General features: G+C 39.2%; 1 protein-coding gene across 22 annotated transcripts in view; it reads left to right on the plus strand.

Annotated features, from left to right (window-relative positions):
• Nucleotides 1-16,947, plus strand: part of NEB (nebulin) — a 309,390-nt gene that overhangs the window by 227,937 nt on the left and 64,506 nt on the right. For 19 of the 22 annotated variants that reach the window (XM_073634160.1, XM_073634162.1, XM_073634163.1 and 16 more), the window contains exons 112-117: nucleotides 1,928-2,032; nucleotides 9,337-9,441; nucleotides 11,904-12,011; nucleotides 12,469-12,573; nucleotides 14,649-14,753; nucleotides 15,466-15,570. In XM_073634160.1, coding sequence (XP_073490261.1) covers nucleotides 1,928-2,032; nucleotides 9,337-9,441; nucleotides 11,904-12,011; nucleotides 12,469-12,573; nucleotides 14,649-14,753; nucleotides 15,466-15,570 — 633 coding nt within the window. Of the gene's footprint in view, nucleotides 1-1,927; nucleotides 2,033-3,351; nucleotides 3,457-9,336; nucleotides 9,442-11,903; nucleotides 12,012-12,468; nucleotides 12,574-14,648; nucleotides 14,754-15,465; nucleotides 15,571-16,947 lie in introns of all 22 variants that reach the window. The other 3 variants (XM_073634161.1, XM_073634169.1, XM_073634183.1) reach the window with 1 other exon arrangement.

The following is a 16,947-nucleotide window of genomic DNA, read 5'->3' on the forward strand; positions in this document are numbered from 1 at the left end:
TGGGTCCACACCAGCACAGAATTACATGTGGCCGCTGGTATATGCTATATAGGAGGAGTGAGGGGTAGTATGATATATTTACATAGTTACATAGTTAGTCTGGTTGAAAAAAGACACAAGGCCAACCAATAAAACCAATAAAAGGGAATACAACGAAAAAATCATACAATCCCATATACACAATCCTATACCCACAGTTGATCCAGAGGAAGGCAAAAAACACCAGCAAAGCATGATTCAATTTGCTCCAGAAGGGGAAAAGAATTCCTTCCTTTACCCCTGAGAGGCAATCGGATACTTCCAGGATCAACTTAACACAGTGTTTCTCAACTCCAGTCCTCAAGATGCCCCAACAGGTCATGTTTTCAGGCTTTCCATTATTTTGCACAGGTGATTTGATCAGTTTCACTGCCTTAGTAATTACCACAGCCGTTTCATCTGAGGGAAATCCTGGAAACATGACCTGTTGGGGCGCCTTGAGGACTGGAGTTGAGAAACACTGACTTAACCTATAAATGATATACAACTATTTTAACATTGTTTACTTTTTTTTTTTTTAACTTTATTGGAAGTATCAAAAATAAAACTTTGCTAAATTCTCTGCATAGCAGTGTGTTGCGACGCATGGTGGTGATATGTGGTCCCGTGCCACGTGCTTCGATAAAATAATGCCTGCATCATTTCATTGCAGTTCACACTAATGCAGTGCATTGGTGTGTACTACACCTATCGAAAGCAAGGCTGTTTGCTTTGTCTTTGCATTGTGTATATGTTGGGCAGTGCTGGCTGATGCAGCACAATGGCAGCGGTATGAACCCAAGCTTAGGTAACCTATGGCTTTCCATGCCCTGCCAGTCCCAGGGCACAACTGCATCCACACTATTGTACAGCTGACATGGTGTAGCTTACTAACTACATCATATTTTCGGAGTGCAAATCCAAATTATTGCTTACATGAAATCTATATGAACACTACGGGGCCAGTTCACTAATCAGAAAGTCTCTGCACATCCAAAACAACTTTCAAGAGAAATTTGAAAAACATACAAACTATCACTTAATTATTACAACATTATTGCCTAAAAACTTTAAAAAAGCCTCTCAAATACATATGAGAACATTTCATTAAAAGAAAGAAAAATCCTATGATTCATCATAAAAAAACATTGATGAAAATTACAATATAATAATACCATACAACAGTATACATATCATAATGGATATACCCACACATATTTTTTATGTATTGAACAACATATAACTTATGACTATGAAAATCAATAGAGTTCCAATTGGTTGCTACTGGCTACTACATACCACTCCTCTTTACATTTGGTTTCTAAGTAAGCCAAAAAATGTATCTACTAATATATAAATTTTGAATAGTGGACTATTACCAGAGCAGTGTTAAAAAAAAACACACAGATTATGGTAAGATATTGTAGAAAGAACCTAATCAGACTTGGTGCCAGTACTGTAAATAGCTTTAATTCTTACCTAATTGTGCAACATTGTATTATTATATGAAATATGTAGAGGAAGGTTTATGAATTGTTTTTATGGCTAGACTAGTTATGTAGTATAGTGTTCGCCTAAGCTGGGACTTGTTACAATAAAAAAAGAAGTACACTTTTTAAGGCATTAGACTTATCTGTTTTATTTTTGTAAAGGTAATAAGTATTATTTAATTGTTATTATATAAATTGTGTTTAACTCCTATGCTTTTTTTTACAGATTTAAGAATACTTGTATTACTGTACCTTTGCTATATTTCTATTACTTACCAAAATTTGGATTTTTCTCTATTGCCATTCTTACTACAACTTTTGTCTCGATTATTTAATTTACCCAAAGCCAACTCTTGACTTTGTTTACAAATTATATTGTGTTTTATTAAGCTATAATCTCCCTGTACATTTCTGAGCAGAAATTATACAAAGCTGCCCATGAGAAGGAGAAAACGCACTACAGCGTTGTCGTGGATGACCCCCGCCACCTTTTGGCTAAAACTGCCAGTGAACAGATCAGCCAGGTAACAAGGTTGCCCATTGCCAGTTAATGCAGGCTGGTGGCCCGTCTGTTCTTCGTCTGCGTGGGGTGTCATCAGGAAGAAATGTCTTTCTCTTGGTTCCAGTGTTCTTGCCACTCAACTGATCCTCCATGTTTGAGTGTGCCTATAAAAAAAATACTTTCTGTACTTGGAATTTTTATGGCAAAAAAGGTTCTATGATTCTTTCTAATGGTATTTAAATCAAAACAGACTATAAGTAAAGATATAATATACCTTTTTTAATTATTTTTATTTATCAGAAGTGACCCTATAAATTATTCTAAAATATTTCAAAATGTATTATGCTTTTGAGCTGTACATATTTGCAGTGAGAATCATGGAATACATGGACACTGGGGGAATGTATAGTGGTTTTATGCATATGCTCTCTCTTTCTTTATTATAGTTAGGACTGAATAATTATAATAATTAATAAAAATACAAAATATACTCTCTCTCTATATATCTATATATATCTATATATATATATATATAGATATATATCTATATATCTATATATATATATATATAGATATATATCTATATATATATATATAGATATATATATATATATATATATCTATATATATATATATACTGTGTATATATACTTTTATTTTTTTTAATGAGGTCGAAATCATATCTCTCATAATTTTGTATTTACTTTCATACATCTTGTATTTTCTAGCTAATTCAGTAGGTTGAGTTCAGACTCATTTTGACCTGTGTTCTTCTATTGCTTTGTCCCCTTGTTGAAAAAAAGCCTTTCGCTTGCAAATATCAGTTGCTCAAGCTGAGCAACTGTCATTGATCCCTTATCAAGTGGCTCAGTCTAAAGTTTTATTCAGACAAACTGGCCTTCAAAGCAGGGACCTTCTGCTGTGATGTCTCTTTAGCGATCCCATAATGCTATGATAATCCTTTATTATGTGTTAGATGTAATTTATAATATAAAAAATGTATATAGATAGTAAAAAACATAAAAAACAACAAATTAAAAACCAATACATGTATTTTTCATTTATATAATTGGCTAAAACCATTATAGTTTCCCATTACAATTATAACAATCTGATAATGTGAAATGTGTCCATAAATTTTAAAAATATAATGCAGACTGCAATGTGTTGAAATGATTTTAAATATGAATACTAGATTACCTCTGAAAAAAATCTTTATTTGCCATGGCTTTCCATAGTACAAAGTGTTTTTCTCTGCCTACATCCCTGCACATGCATTTTGAGGGATCTAGTGCTGTCTTACATGTCATTAGTGTTCTTCGTTGGTCTTTGCATGAACAGAAAAAGTACAAATCTACTGCCAAGATGCTGCGGGAACATGGCTGCAATGAAAGTCAGAGGCCAGATATGTTACAGGCCCGTTACAACACCAGCATGTGGAGTCAGGTAATTCCAAAGACAAAACTCTGCACAGGCCATGTACCCTTGCTTCCTAACACACCTCAGCTTTTCAGAGATGTTACACTGTCTTTATGCAGAATAATGCAGCACTTCCCTCTAATCAGTGACAAAGCACTAGTCTAATAGCCTAATACTGAACTTTATGACAAAATAAATCCCTATCACAGCAGTGCAGTTAGAATCATACATGAAAAGTTGATTGCAAATGTAATGATTTTCTTTCTTATTGCTAAAGTTAGTTTTGGATAGAGTAGGGGTAGATTAGAACTCGTGTCAAGCTCACTTTCATGTTTCTGGTCTATCTAGGTAGATTCACTCTCTCTATTTGTGCTGGTGGCCATTGTCACCAAGACAAAATGTGATACCTATCTAATAGATGAATTTCCTTACTTTGTAGAGATAAATTGAAAAGAAAAAAGAAACCCTCTAGGTCGGACTTTGAAAGCAGATTGGAGCAATATATTGTCTTAAAAAAATTAAAGTTTATTGATTATTTACACATAGACATAAGCAATATAATAATTATAAAATTTTATCGTCCATTGACGGCCAAGCAATGGCCAGAAAAGATGAACGTTACATATACCCAAAGAACAAGATCTCGTTATTTGGGTATATGTAACGTCTATCTTTTCTGACATCTGCGTGGCTGTCAATGGACGATACCGTTTTATAATTTTATATTGCTTATGTCTATGTATATATGTTCAATAAACTTTAATTTTTTTAAGACAATATATTGCTCCAATCTGCTTCCAAAGTCCGACCTAAAGGGTTTCTTTTTCTTTTCAATTCATTTTACGGATGTGGCATATGAGTGATTTACTTTAAACGAATGATTTGTAGAGATAAACACCTCCTTTTAGGCATTTGTCTCCATATATCTCTAAGCTATACTTGGGATATACAGGGGTTGGACAAAATTACAGTAAAAGAACAAAATTGTTACCTAATATGGTGTTGGAATGCCTTTGGCATCCAATAAAGCCTGAATTCTCCTGGGAATTAACAAATAAAAGTCTTGTTTAGTAGATACTGGAATCTGATACCAATTTTCATGCAAAAATCGTGGTCACAACCCTGTGCAGTTGTCTTTTGTCTCTTTCGGTCAGTTGACCATGTCAACCACGATTATACTTATAATACGATGTTTTCCTGGAAACTGTATGTGCCGTCATAACCTTTGATACCGTACCTCGCGACACTGTAAATAAATTGGAAACTTCAATCACAGAGGCACCAGCTAAGCTGGTACCAATAATTTGCCCTCTTTAAATGCAGTAAGCTCAGACATGCCTCCACATTAGTAGCAGCGCATGCAGTGAATGACGAAAGTGAGGCTTCCCACCTGTTAGCTCGGTGTCTCATCACACAGCGAAAGCAAAAGAATGTTACATCAATTCCACTTTCAATGCAAAACATGTCGTCACTTTCACACCTGCAAATAATGTAGTGTTTCCATATTTTTGTCCAACCTAAGTAATTATATTGCCCCTGTTCGTCAGAGAACCACCTAAAGAGAATCCATCTACATCAGATGAAACACATAACTTTAACTATATCCCAGGCAAAGTGGTCTACCTCCCTATACCTCCATTACCCTATAGTTATGGGTCATTATAGCCTGCCAGTAAACACTCCTAAATGTATTTCATAGCGTTTAATTATTGCAAGGTTTTTTTTTAATAAAACTCCTTTTTTGACTCTGCGTTCTACAAGGGTCTACAGAGAACTCAGATTATAATAAATTGAATCAAGGTTCTGACTCTAGCACAGTTGCCGAATTTACTGGCTAGTATAAGAAGATTACGGAATGCTTTCACTTATTATACTTCATGTTTAAATTAAATATCCTATCTGAAGCTCTGAAATACTGTTTTCTGTTCTATTTTACCCTCAATGCAAGTATAAAGACTTATGCCGCGTACACACGGTCGGACTTTCCGGCATACTTGGTCCGGCGGACCAGAGTGTGCCGGACAATCCGCCCGTGTGTGGGCGGCGGCGGACTTTTCCGGCGGACTTCTTCCCAAAAGCCCGCCGGACCTAGATTTCAAACATGTTTGAAATCTTTCCGTCGGACTCAGTTTCGGGCGGAAAGTCCGCTCGTGTGTGTGCTGGTCCGACGGAAAGCCCGCTCGTGTGTAGGCTGGTCCGACAGACCAAATACGACACGAGGGGATGGTATTGCATCTCGCGCTCGCTGCAATAGGAAAAACAAATCTTCCTATTGCGGCGAGCGCGGGGCATACCAGGCCCTTAGGTCTGGTATGGATTATAAAGGGGAACCCCGCTACGCCGAAAAAACGGCGTGGGGTCCCCCTAAAATCCATACCAGACCCCGATCCGAGCACGCAGCCTGGCCGGTCAGGAAAGGGGGTGGGGACGAGCGAGCGCCCCCCCCCCCTCCTGAACCGTACCAGGCCGCATGCCCTCAACATGGGGGGGTGGGTGCTTTGGGGGAGGGGGGCGCCCTGCGCCCCCCCCCCCCAAAGCACCTTGTCCCCATGTTGATGAGGACAAGGGCCTCTTCCCGACAACCCTGGCCGTTGGTTGTCGGGGTCTGCGGGCGGGGGCTTATCGGAATCTGGGAGCCCCCTTTAATAAGGGGGCCCCCAGATCCCGGCCCCCCACCCTATGTAAATGAGTATGGGGTACATGGTACCCCTACCCATTTACCTAGGAAAAAAGTGTAAGTAATAAAACACACCACACAGGTTTTTAAAATATTTTATTAAACAGCTCCGGGGGGGGGTCTTCTTCCGGCTTCGGGGGTCCCTCCGCTTCATCTTCTCCCGGCGTCCGGTTGGTTCTTCTCCGCTCTCCGGCCTCTTCTCCCGGTGTCGCAGGTCTTCGGCCGGCCCCTCCGCTCTCTTCATGTAGCTCTATTGCGAGCGGAGGTCCGGACTTCTTGGCTTCTTGGCTTCTCTTCTCTTCTCTTCCCCCAGATGTTGACACGACGCTCTCTCCGGCTGGACTGGTCTCTGAGGGCTGCGTTGTGACTTATATAGGCGGAGACCCCGCCCCCATATGATGTCACAGTCCCTGGGCATGCTGGGACTGTGACGTTTTAGGGGCGTGGTCGACCACGCCCCCCGACCACGCCCCCTAAAACGTCACAGTCCCAGCATGCCCAGGGACTGTGACATCATATGGCGCCCCCCTCCCCCAAAGCACCCACCCCCCATGTTGAGGGCATGCGGCCTGGTACGGTTCAGGAGGGGGGGGGGGCGCTCGCTCGTCCCCACCCCCTTTCCTGACCGGCCAGGCTGCGTGCTCGGATCGGGGTCTGGTATGGATTTTAGGGGGGACCCCACGCCGTTTTTTCGGCGTAGCGGGGTTCCCCTTTATAATCCATACCAGACCTAAGGGCCTGGTATGCCCCGCGACGGGGCTCGCAAGGTGTCAATCTAGCCGATAAAAGCGGCAAAATTGACATCCTTTTCTAGTCCCGTCGCACCTGAGTCACGTTCAAAATGAACGGACTTGTCCGTGTGTGGGCAAGTCCGTTCATTCTGAAAGTCCGCCGGAACTCCGGCGAAAGTCCGTCGGAAAGACGGGCGGACTTAGCCCGCCGGAAAATCCCGGCGTGTGTGGGCAAGTCCGTTCGTTTTAAAGTCCGGCGCACCTGGCGGACAAAGTCCGTCGGAAAGTGTGCCGGACCAAGTAGGATAGAAAGTCCGCTCGTGTGTACGCGGCATTAGAATAATATATGCAGTATAGAGAGGGGTCGTGTCTGGCTGATAATGTCACCAGTTTTATAATGAACAATTGAGAATAATCTCCTTGCAATCAATGGATAATCCATGTGACGCGTAACCAGCCCACTTACAGCAACAGTATACAGAGCAATTTACAGAGCATATGTTCAGTTCATCAGATAATTAACAACAACCCTAAGACAATGATTCACACGTCCAGAGAAGTACAAGAGTGTCACAAAGGAAATGAGCCTGCACCACTGCAATGAAATAATCAATTCTTGGTCTAGATGGGATGAAGGCTATCACTGCAGAGTCACTGGAGCTACAATACCATTTATTTCATAACACATTACTGCAGGCGAGATTGTTTGTCACATTGCTGTTCTAGAGTTGCATGTTATCTGTGTGAAGTCACGACTAATGATGTTTTGCCTTGATGTGAATAGTAACATATGTGTTGTTATTGCTGTATGTATTTGAGCTTTGAATTGCATGACTGTGATGATAAAACGTTTTGTAAACTGAACTTGTCACATTGGAGGCAAACATATTTCAAAATAGTTCTCTAGGCACATCACTACTGTTCATATTTACAGCCCTCAGCTGCCTAATGTCCTATAAAGAATTATTCTCAAGAAATCAGCAGCTTCACTGCAGCATGAGGCAAACACACAACCTGCACCACAGCAGAGCTGACAATGAATTAGTTGTTTAACTCCTCTGAAATAACAGTCTTACATAAAAAATAAAAAAAAATGGCTGCTGACTTTTAGCATAAGTGACAGGTACACTTCAAGGTAAGCTATTACAAAAGCACTTCTGTTTTTCTTAACTGTGAATTGCGAACTAAAGGTCCTTCTATGACCATATTGGTACTTTTTTTTGCATTGTTTGGCTTAACGTCCAATTCACAAAATTGAATATTGGGATATAAAGATTAGTGCTTAAGTCACACCAGCAAAATGGTTGCTTGATATTGTACACATTTAAACGTTGGTGTGCCGCACAATGATTGAACCAAAACTGCAAAAAAAAAAATGCATCCTAATTCTTTTTATGATAGCCACTGTTTTATGGAAATCTTTTTCAGTTCGCAACACAAAATGTGCCAAAATAGGCTTAATTAGACTGTACTAAAGGAACAGAGGCTGTTCAAAAAGTGAATGTTCACTTCGCTTCATAAATAAGGAGAAATGGTATTCAGTTTGAATACCTAATCATGTGCAAGGGAATTAAAAAAAAAATACTTTGTACATTTTTGACGATTGTTACCTAATTCATTAAGCTAAGTCAACATTTATTTTGCAAAGTAACCACACACTTTTCTTTTAGTAAATCAAACCCATTGGGTGTTATCAGAGTTTAAGAGATTGATGTGGTCAGCATAGGAGTGGTTGGGGTGAATTTTTACCTGTGCTCCCGATACAATTGATAGGTGGAGAACATATTGCACAGTAATAAAACCAACAGATAAATGTATATAGGCCCATACACATGCTAAACTTTATATATACACTCTAGCACAACAAATTAGCACAATTTAGCACAACACATAATTTCCAATCACAGATAACAGTACATATCTGCACAGTTCTAGCACCTCATGCATATATAAAAAAAGATCTATTTCTCCTAAATGATATTAGGATGATTTGCAACTTTACAACCAATAGCATTTGGTTTTGTATAGAAAAAACTTCTGACAGAAATATAAGCCTATCTTCACGATGCTATTGGTTGATAGGTATTTCACAATTCACATCTGTCTGTCTACTTTCCTAATTCATAAGAAATAATGACAGGAAGTGGTATATATATATATATATATATATATATATATATATATATATACATACACACACACACACAGTATATATATATGTTGGATTGCTGGGTTTTTTAGCAGTACTCTGTAGAACCAGACTTCTGCTGCTTGGTTGCATAATTACTGATACGTTTATGTGTCTTCTTTAAAAAGAGATCAAAACCCTTGGCACTGTTTGCAAATCATCTTATAAACTGGAGAATATGGATTAAAAAAAAAAAGTGGGCATGAGTAATATCAGCTGTCATTTTACTGTATCTAAACTACACACTAGATAAACATTAATAAACATTTAGAATTTCTGCTGCAGCTCTCTATCTGTTTTGTGTTTACTAGTGGAAGTACAAAGAGCTCTATGAGAAGGGGAAGGACAAATTCACATCTGTGATTGACACGCCAGAGCACAACCGAGCTCAGAGAGCTGGAAAGCAGATCAGTGAAGTAAGTATGGTTACAGAGTTTGTCTTGTGTTGTTCTAAACTTAATATAGAACTATGGTCTCCTATTATGAATAAATACTTCAGCACTTAATTATAAGTGTTTCTGTACTTACAATTTTCTCTTAGACCCCATGCAAAGTCCCAAAAAAATACCTCTAGAATCTACCAGTAAAGTTCACCTAATGCAGCTCATGTGATGGGGTGGCAATGATGCTGCACTGCTCCTAAATTCATAAGAGTTTCCACTCTCATCTAGGCTGTGCAGCATCTAATTATAGGTGCTTCTGTACTTACATTTTTCTCTTAGTCCCCATGCAAAGTCCCCAAAAATACTTGTAGAATCTGCCAGCGAAGTTCTAATGCAGCTCCGTGTGATGGGGTGGCGATGATACTGCACTGCTCCTAAATTCATAGCAGAGTTTCCACTCTCATGTAGGCTGTGCCTGCTTAAATGACAGTGGGAGGAGCTAGATTTTTACATCGTGAGGCTTGTTTTTCACATAATAACTGGATTTGGTCATTGTTTAGATATAGAAGCCTTTAGGTGCCTATTGAAAGTGGAACTAAACTCATAATACCAGCTCTCCAATGGTTCAGTGCCCAAGCAAGAGGTCTCTTGGTGAAGCTGGCATTTTCTCCCTGCCTTTTTTTCAGGTGCCAGTATTCAGTTGTCTTGATTGGCTAATGCAGGATGTCATGATTTTTGCACATACAGGGTCTGCGTCGGCAATGTAAACTGAGCTGTGCTTGCACAACCCATACACATGCCACAGAAGACCGTGAGCAGGCAGATAGGTTAATTTTATTGCAGAAGAGACATTGTATGTCTCTTCTGCAATAAATAGCATGCCTGTAGTAAGCTTTGTAATTTTGCCTTTAGTTCCGCTTTAAGTAGGCTCTGAGCAAGATGGTATTATTGGTTCTCATACCAAACTTTCCTAGGGTACATTTGGAGCTGGAGAGTTTCTAAAATTCTATTTTAGTTTAGGCTCTTTCCCACTTAAAAGCATTTACTTCATTTTTGGATTTAGGATCAATTTTACATATCTTCTTTTGCTCTTTTTTTTCTTAAACTGGAGCTACATGGCCACACCCCCTTTATAGAAGTGCTGACATTACAGTTCTGTAACCTGACAGCTTTATTTAATGCCTGGTACACACAATGAGATTATCAGATGAATGATCCTCCAGTTTTCTTGCATGCTAGGATATAAAAAGAAGGTTACTAAAGTACGAAAATTCCCATACGCAGGGCTTTTTTTTCTCAGAGAATAGGTGCAGGAACTCCTCTTTTCTGAGTCACCCCTTGACTCCGCCCCTACCCACCTCTGAGCACCGTTCCTTGGTTCCACCCCTTACCCACCCAGTACCACCTCTTTTAGAGAATACAGAACCAAGTATCATTTTGTGGTGCTAAGTATTTTGTATGGAATTTGTTAATGATAACAAGAAAGGTAGGAAAATAGATCTAGCAAAAATGGACACCCCAGCAACAATAGATTTCCCAGTAGCCCCTCCAGCAGCAAGCAACAAAGACTCCTCCCTCAACAGTACATCCCTCCCAGCAACGACTGACCCCCCCAGCAACCTAAGACCCATCCTAGCAACAATAGATCCCCCATGAGCAACAGAAGAACCCCCCAGCAACAATAGACCCCCTTCCTTCACAAAAATAGATCCAATAGATCCCCTCCAGCAACAATAGATTCCCCAGCAGCCAGCATCATCTTGCCATTACATACATTCAGTTCTGGTGCCGGAACTGCATTTTCCCGCAGTCCTGCTGAAAAAAAGACCAGATCGTACAACAGAATACAAATTTTACAATCTGGTATCGTACGAGAAAAATTTTCGTGTTTATCCCTTTGGATAATTTCTGAGGAAAGCTGTGTACTAACGATCAGATTATCCTACGATAGCTTTGAAAGCGGTATCTTTTGTCCGATTTACTGATCATTTCTACTGGGCCTTAAGGGCCAGGGTGAACTCTTTAACCCAACTCATTTATACAAAATGTGACAGGATTTCTTTGACCCCCACCAATGATAACATTAGGTCCCTTTGACCTCTACCCCTTTTATCAAGTGCTACCTTTGGATCTCTGTGAACACATCATTATGAAATTGCTAACACTGCAGCTCCATAACCAGACCATCTATTACCACTAGACCTCTATGACTCCCAATCCTTTTATACAAAGACTAAGAATGAAACTCAATAACCTTAATATCCTTATCCATTTTAAAATTAGTGTCTGAGCTATTAATATATAGTACTCCAGCTCTTTCCAATAATGCTATGGGACAGTAGGCTTGGTATTAATAACACTAAACCGTGGCTTACTAAGGAAGGATGAACAAAGGAGCAAAGCAGAATTTCAGATCAAGTAAGAATTAAACTTTATAGTGGTTTATATACTTAAAGATTGATACAATTTCTAATGTATGTGTCTTACATTTGCAGAACATCTACAAAATGGATTGGAACAAGGTTAAGGCCAAGTCTTACACCACAATCCATGATACCCCAGCACTGCTACATGCGCGAAAAGTAAAGGACAAAATCAGCGAGGTGTGTATCTGTATTTAGTTGTCATAAATCTAAAAGTTCTCTAGACATACGGTAAGTAACTGTAATATAAACAAGTCAAAAAAGATACAAGTCTTAAAAAACAATCAGATTTAGTTACTTTAGTAGTTAAAAAGAGTCATTTTTTGATTGACTGGTCATTTACTATGGAGAAGCAACATCAGTGGTCTTGACATGAACATTTAGTCTTAACATCTTATTAAAGAATGAGGAATATTATTTATAAAATTATTTTCAATATATCTATTATTTTTTATCATTATTTCTATTTATGATCCTCTATACAATTATTCTAATGCAGCATTGCCAGCATAATGTGTGATTTAAACTGGTGGTGAAAGCCATTGCTTTGTTGGAAGCCAGTAAATTGCCTGGTTAAGGATTTTTTAAATCGTATTATATAAAGTGATGATACTAATGTATGTGTTTATATTTAAAGCTGAAATACAAAGAACTGTATGAGAAGAGCAGAGGACACTGTACCATGGTGCCAGATGCTCTCCCTATCAAGACAGCCAAAGATGCCTACAAATCCATCAGCAATGTAAGGTTTTACGTCACTCTCCCCACCCTTGCTCTCTCTATCCAACTCTGCTATCCCTCCAACTGTCTCTTTTTCTCACCTTCCTAAAAATGGATCAGACAAATGTGTTTCTTTAGTTTTTGATAAAGTAATGTAAAGTTTGACTTCCTGCCAGTAATTACTGCTGCCAAGAGGAGATCTTTCTTCAATGCAGGCCATACAGAGACAATCAAGGTTTGGCTATGAGATTAACTTCCTTGTTTCTTGTGTATATTCCTATAAAGAATCCTATGGAGGTCTGACATAATAATGCTGTTGTCACTGACCCTTGGATTCTTCATAGGAATATATTGAGAATGCTTTGGTTGGAGAATAGACATGATGAGCCTTGTTTGGCACATCAAGACCAGATGACAGCTGATGTGTCTAAAACTAAGGAGTGCTGAGTAATGTTTTGCTTTACTCCTCTTTCTCCTAGCTCTGCTATTTCCCTTTTTTACCTGACCTCCTCACTACCTCCTCTACCTAGGGTAGGAAGAGCAGAGGAGCACTTGCCTAGGCAACCACAAATAATATATGATTTGTTGGTGCCCATGAGTGGAAATTCGTCTTCATTCAGATCTCAGACATAGCTAGGCCTGCAGTCAGTGATAGCTGCTGGCCCTTCTCGCTGTTCAAAGATACAATTGTCCAGCATCTTTTTTCTTAGCAGCTCTGTGATGTTAATCAATGTAAAACTGGGAAATGTTTTGTGCTCATTTGTTAAAGAAAGCAGAATTCCAAATATAGCATATGATATTGAAAATGTCAATTCACTATCCCCTTATGCGGTACTTACCTTAAAAAGCAAAAACACTCGGTAAGTACCGCATAAAAGCCAATTCACTAAAGTAAAAAAACATGCATTAAATAAGTAGTGGTCCAGGCATGCAACATTTAAGGAATGTGTAAAATTTGCTTGGTAAGGAGGTGCCAAACCTCAAGGAGCAGGGTATGGAAGTGTTTAAAAAAAGCAACGTTTGTTCTACAAGATCCAGGACATTGAGCTTTTTCTTCTGGTCTCTCTGCCATTGCTCCTTCTTTTGCAAGGTCCCTCAAAAGTTTCCACCAGAAAAGAAGTAATGCCCGCTGGATATGATGTCATGCAATAAAATACATATCGGTTTCACAAGATAAATACTGCACATTTTGAAGCAATAACGCATGCCTTATTTTACAAGCATTTTTTGATGAATGGCAAGACATTTTTGGAAAAACATTTTACTGCTAATCATAAAGCAGTAAATACCGGTTTATGTGCACTGTGCAGCTCGTTTTGCACAGAGTGGCTCCGAATATCCTCTTCTGGGGTCCCCGGTGGCTCTTGTGGCTCCTCCCCACATCAGATAACCCCCTAGGAGAAGTGTTCTCCCGAGGGGGTTACCTTGCGGGTGCACTCCCGAGTCCAGTATTTGCGTCCACAGACACAAATGCTGGCCTTAGCTGCGCCCCGCGGCATTGGATTTTATTGACAGCAGTGGGAGTCAATGGCTGCGCTGCTATCAGTCTATCCAATCAAGAGCCAAGAACCCCGGGCAGAGGGACAGCGCATCTCCGCTGGGTCAAGTTTCAGAGCTCAGGTAAGTAAAACGGGGGGGGGGGGGGGGCTGGGGGGCTGGTGATTGCCAGGTGTTTTTTCCCCTAATGCAATAGGATGCATTAAGGTGAAAAAACATGAGGGTTTACAACCCCTTTAACCCTAGAGAAACCACTTTTTAAAAAAAACTATGTTCCCTAACCCTAACAATACGCCCCTTTCACCATGGACATCAAACACTCCGTTACACTTTTGTAGTGCCTTTAGCCTATAGGAAACTGCTCATACCATGAAAGCCATAATTGGTTGTGTTTACTTTCTAGGCCAAAAATTCACAGTCTTGCATCTAATCCACTGTTTCCTTCTTTCACTCTCTGTCTCTGTACATTAACTATATGCCCTTCTATCTCTTTCCTTCTTTCTTTTTGTGAACTGCCTCTTAAATGCATCTCTGAACTTCTGCTACTGATGATAATACTCAATTCTCAGTTTTCTTAACAAAGTTTCTTTTGTTAAACAGCTGAACTATAAGAAGAAATATGAGGCCACCAAGGCTCATTGGCAGTGGACTACTGACATGCCAGGCTTCTTGCAGAATGCAAAGTCTTCTCTACAGCAGAGTGATGTAAGTGACTTAGCATGCATCGTGACACACACTCACTACTCTGTACTCGTACGTTAGTGGTCCATAGGCATGTACGTTGCTACAGAATTGTAAGACAAATATCTGTCTCTGTCTTAGCCCTTAGACCGATAATAAGAAAGCAAAGGTGTGGTCTTGTACAATTCTTATTACATACAAGCATACCTTAGAATAATTAACAGAAGGCTATTTACATCTTAAGTGGTAATGTAACAATAAGTACAATTGCATAAAATCTGCAATTCTTTCTGAAGGGTCTATTTTGAGGCCCACAAGAGATAATGGCCCATCCTTTATCCAAAATTATACTGGAATATATATATATGGTGTGGGGCTTTGATCTCAGATTTATTCCGACACAGGTCAAGGAGGTTGTGGAGGTTCCTTCTTGGAACTTCATAGTTACTACTAACAGTTTGGGATGAGCACAGACACTGCAGCACTCCTGACTCCCAATAATTTTAATGCAGGGTGGTCAATTACAATACATTATTATGGTTGTATGGTATGGAAAATTAGCTAATATGAATATGTCACCCTTTCCAACTTCATAAGATGGCATGAAAATTAATAGTAGGTTATACTAAAAAAAAACAACAACTCTGAATTACTGACTAAACAAATATTGTTTAATTTGAATCTCTTCCTTTGCTATATTCTGACATTTTCTATTGAACTTGATTTTTCATTTCAGTATGAATACAAACTGGACAGAGAATTCCTGAAGGGATGCAAGCTGTCTGTTACAGATGACAAAAACACTGTCCTGGCCCTGAAGAATGCTGAAATGAATAGCAATGTGAGTTTTGCATCACTGCAAAATACATCTGTTAAATTTTCAAGAACATTGTAAAGAAAATACATAGTTGGGACTATATAAAGATTTTTAAACTGTAGTCATATCTGAGTCATTGCTAAAGACACCTTGCTGCTGTAAAAATATGTTAAGCAACAATAAGAAAATCTGTGTCTAGTGTTAACAGTCTATCAGGCTTGATTTTTTTTGTTTAATCTGGTTAATTCTTAGATGAGTGGTTCTCGACACCTGTCCTCAGGACCCACTAACAGGCCAGATTTTAAGTATTACCTTGGGGAGATGCAGACTAGAATACTACAATCACTGAGCAGCAAATTATATCAGTGTAAAGTTAATTGAGGATTCGTATCTCCACAGAGTGGCACTGTGGCTACGGTACTGGGTTAAAATTTGCCATGTCCCAATATTTTGAATAGGAGAATTTTAATTTTAAAAAAATTTAATTAATTTAATTTAATTTTATAAATATCAATTTATAAAAAATTGATATTTATTACAAGTTTAAAATCAAAACAATCACATAAGTTCCTCATATAATTCATTTACAAAAAAATAGCCTACGAGCACAAATAACACACCGCCTATACACAGTATAGTCAAAAACCTCAAAGGACCAAACTGATCACTCTTGTGAGTTATAGAGCTTGACGAGGTAGCGTGTGATAAAGTGCTCAATTCTGCCCTACATGTTGCGCGTAAAGGAAACGCTTCTTCAGGAGCTATGGCGAGTTATTCAATCATAAGTAGGAAAAGGATGAGGCAGAAAGTAGAATTCTCAATGATGGTAAAGATTTACAATTATTTCAAAGGTGCTTAGGGAGGTGGTGCTTCGGGAGCCCTATATAATTTAATCTAAAGGGTCATTCTATACCACTATCAGCAACTAAAAAATAGTCTTTAAGATAGAAAGTGTTGCATAGGACCGCTATTAGAATGCTGGTTTGTTCAGTGTAGGGAATGGCGGTGCCTTTGCTAATTGTGCGGTGCTGCTACAGGAGGAGACCCTGACAGGAATTTAGTGCACAAGGGACCGGCATTTATGAGCTACTAGGCACGTATACAATGGGAGGATTCCCTACACTCAACAAACCAGCATTCTAATAGCGGTCCTATGCAACACTTTCTATCTTAAAGACTATTTTTAAGTTGCTGATAGTGGTAAAGAATTACCCTTTAGATTAAATTATATAGGGCTCCTGAAGCACCACCTCCCTAAGCTCCTTTGAAATAATTGTGAATCTTTACCATCATTGAGAATACTACTTTCTGCCTCATCCTTTTCCTACTTATGATTGAATAATTCGCCATAGCTCCTGAAGAAGCGTTTCACTTACGCGCAACATGTAGAGCAGAATTGAG

Source organism: Aquarana catesbeiana, linkage group LG06 (assembly GCF_042186555.1).
Source record: "Aquarana catesbeiana isolate 2022-GZ linkage group LG06, ASM4218655v1, whole genome shotgun sequence".
NCBI classification, from domain to species: Eukaryota; Metazoa; Chordata; class Amphibia; order Anura; family Ranidae; genus Aquarana; species Aquarana catesbeiana.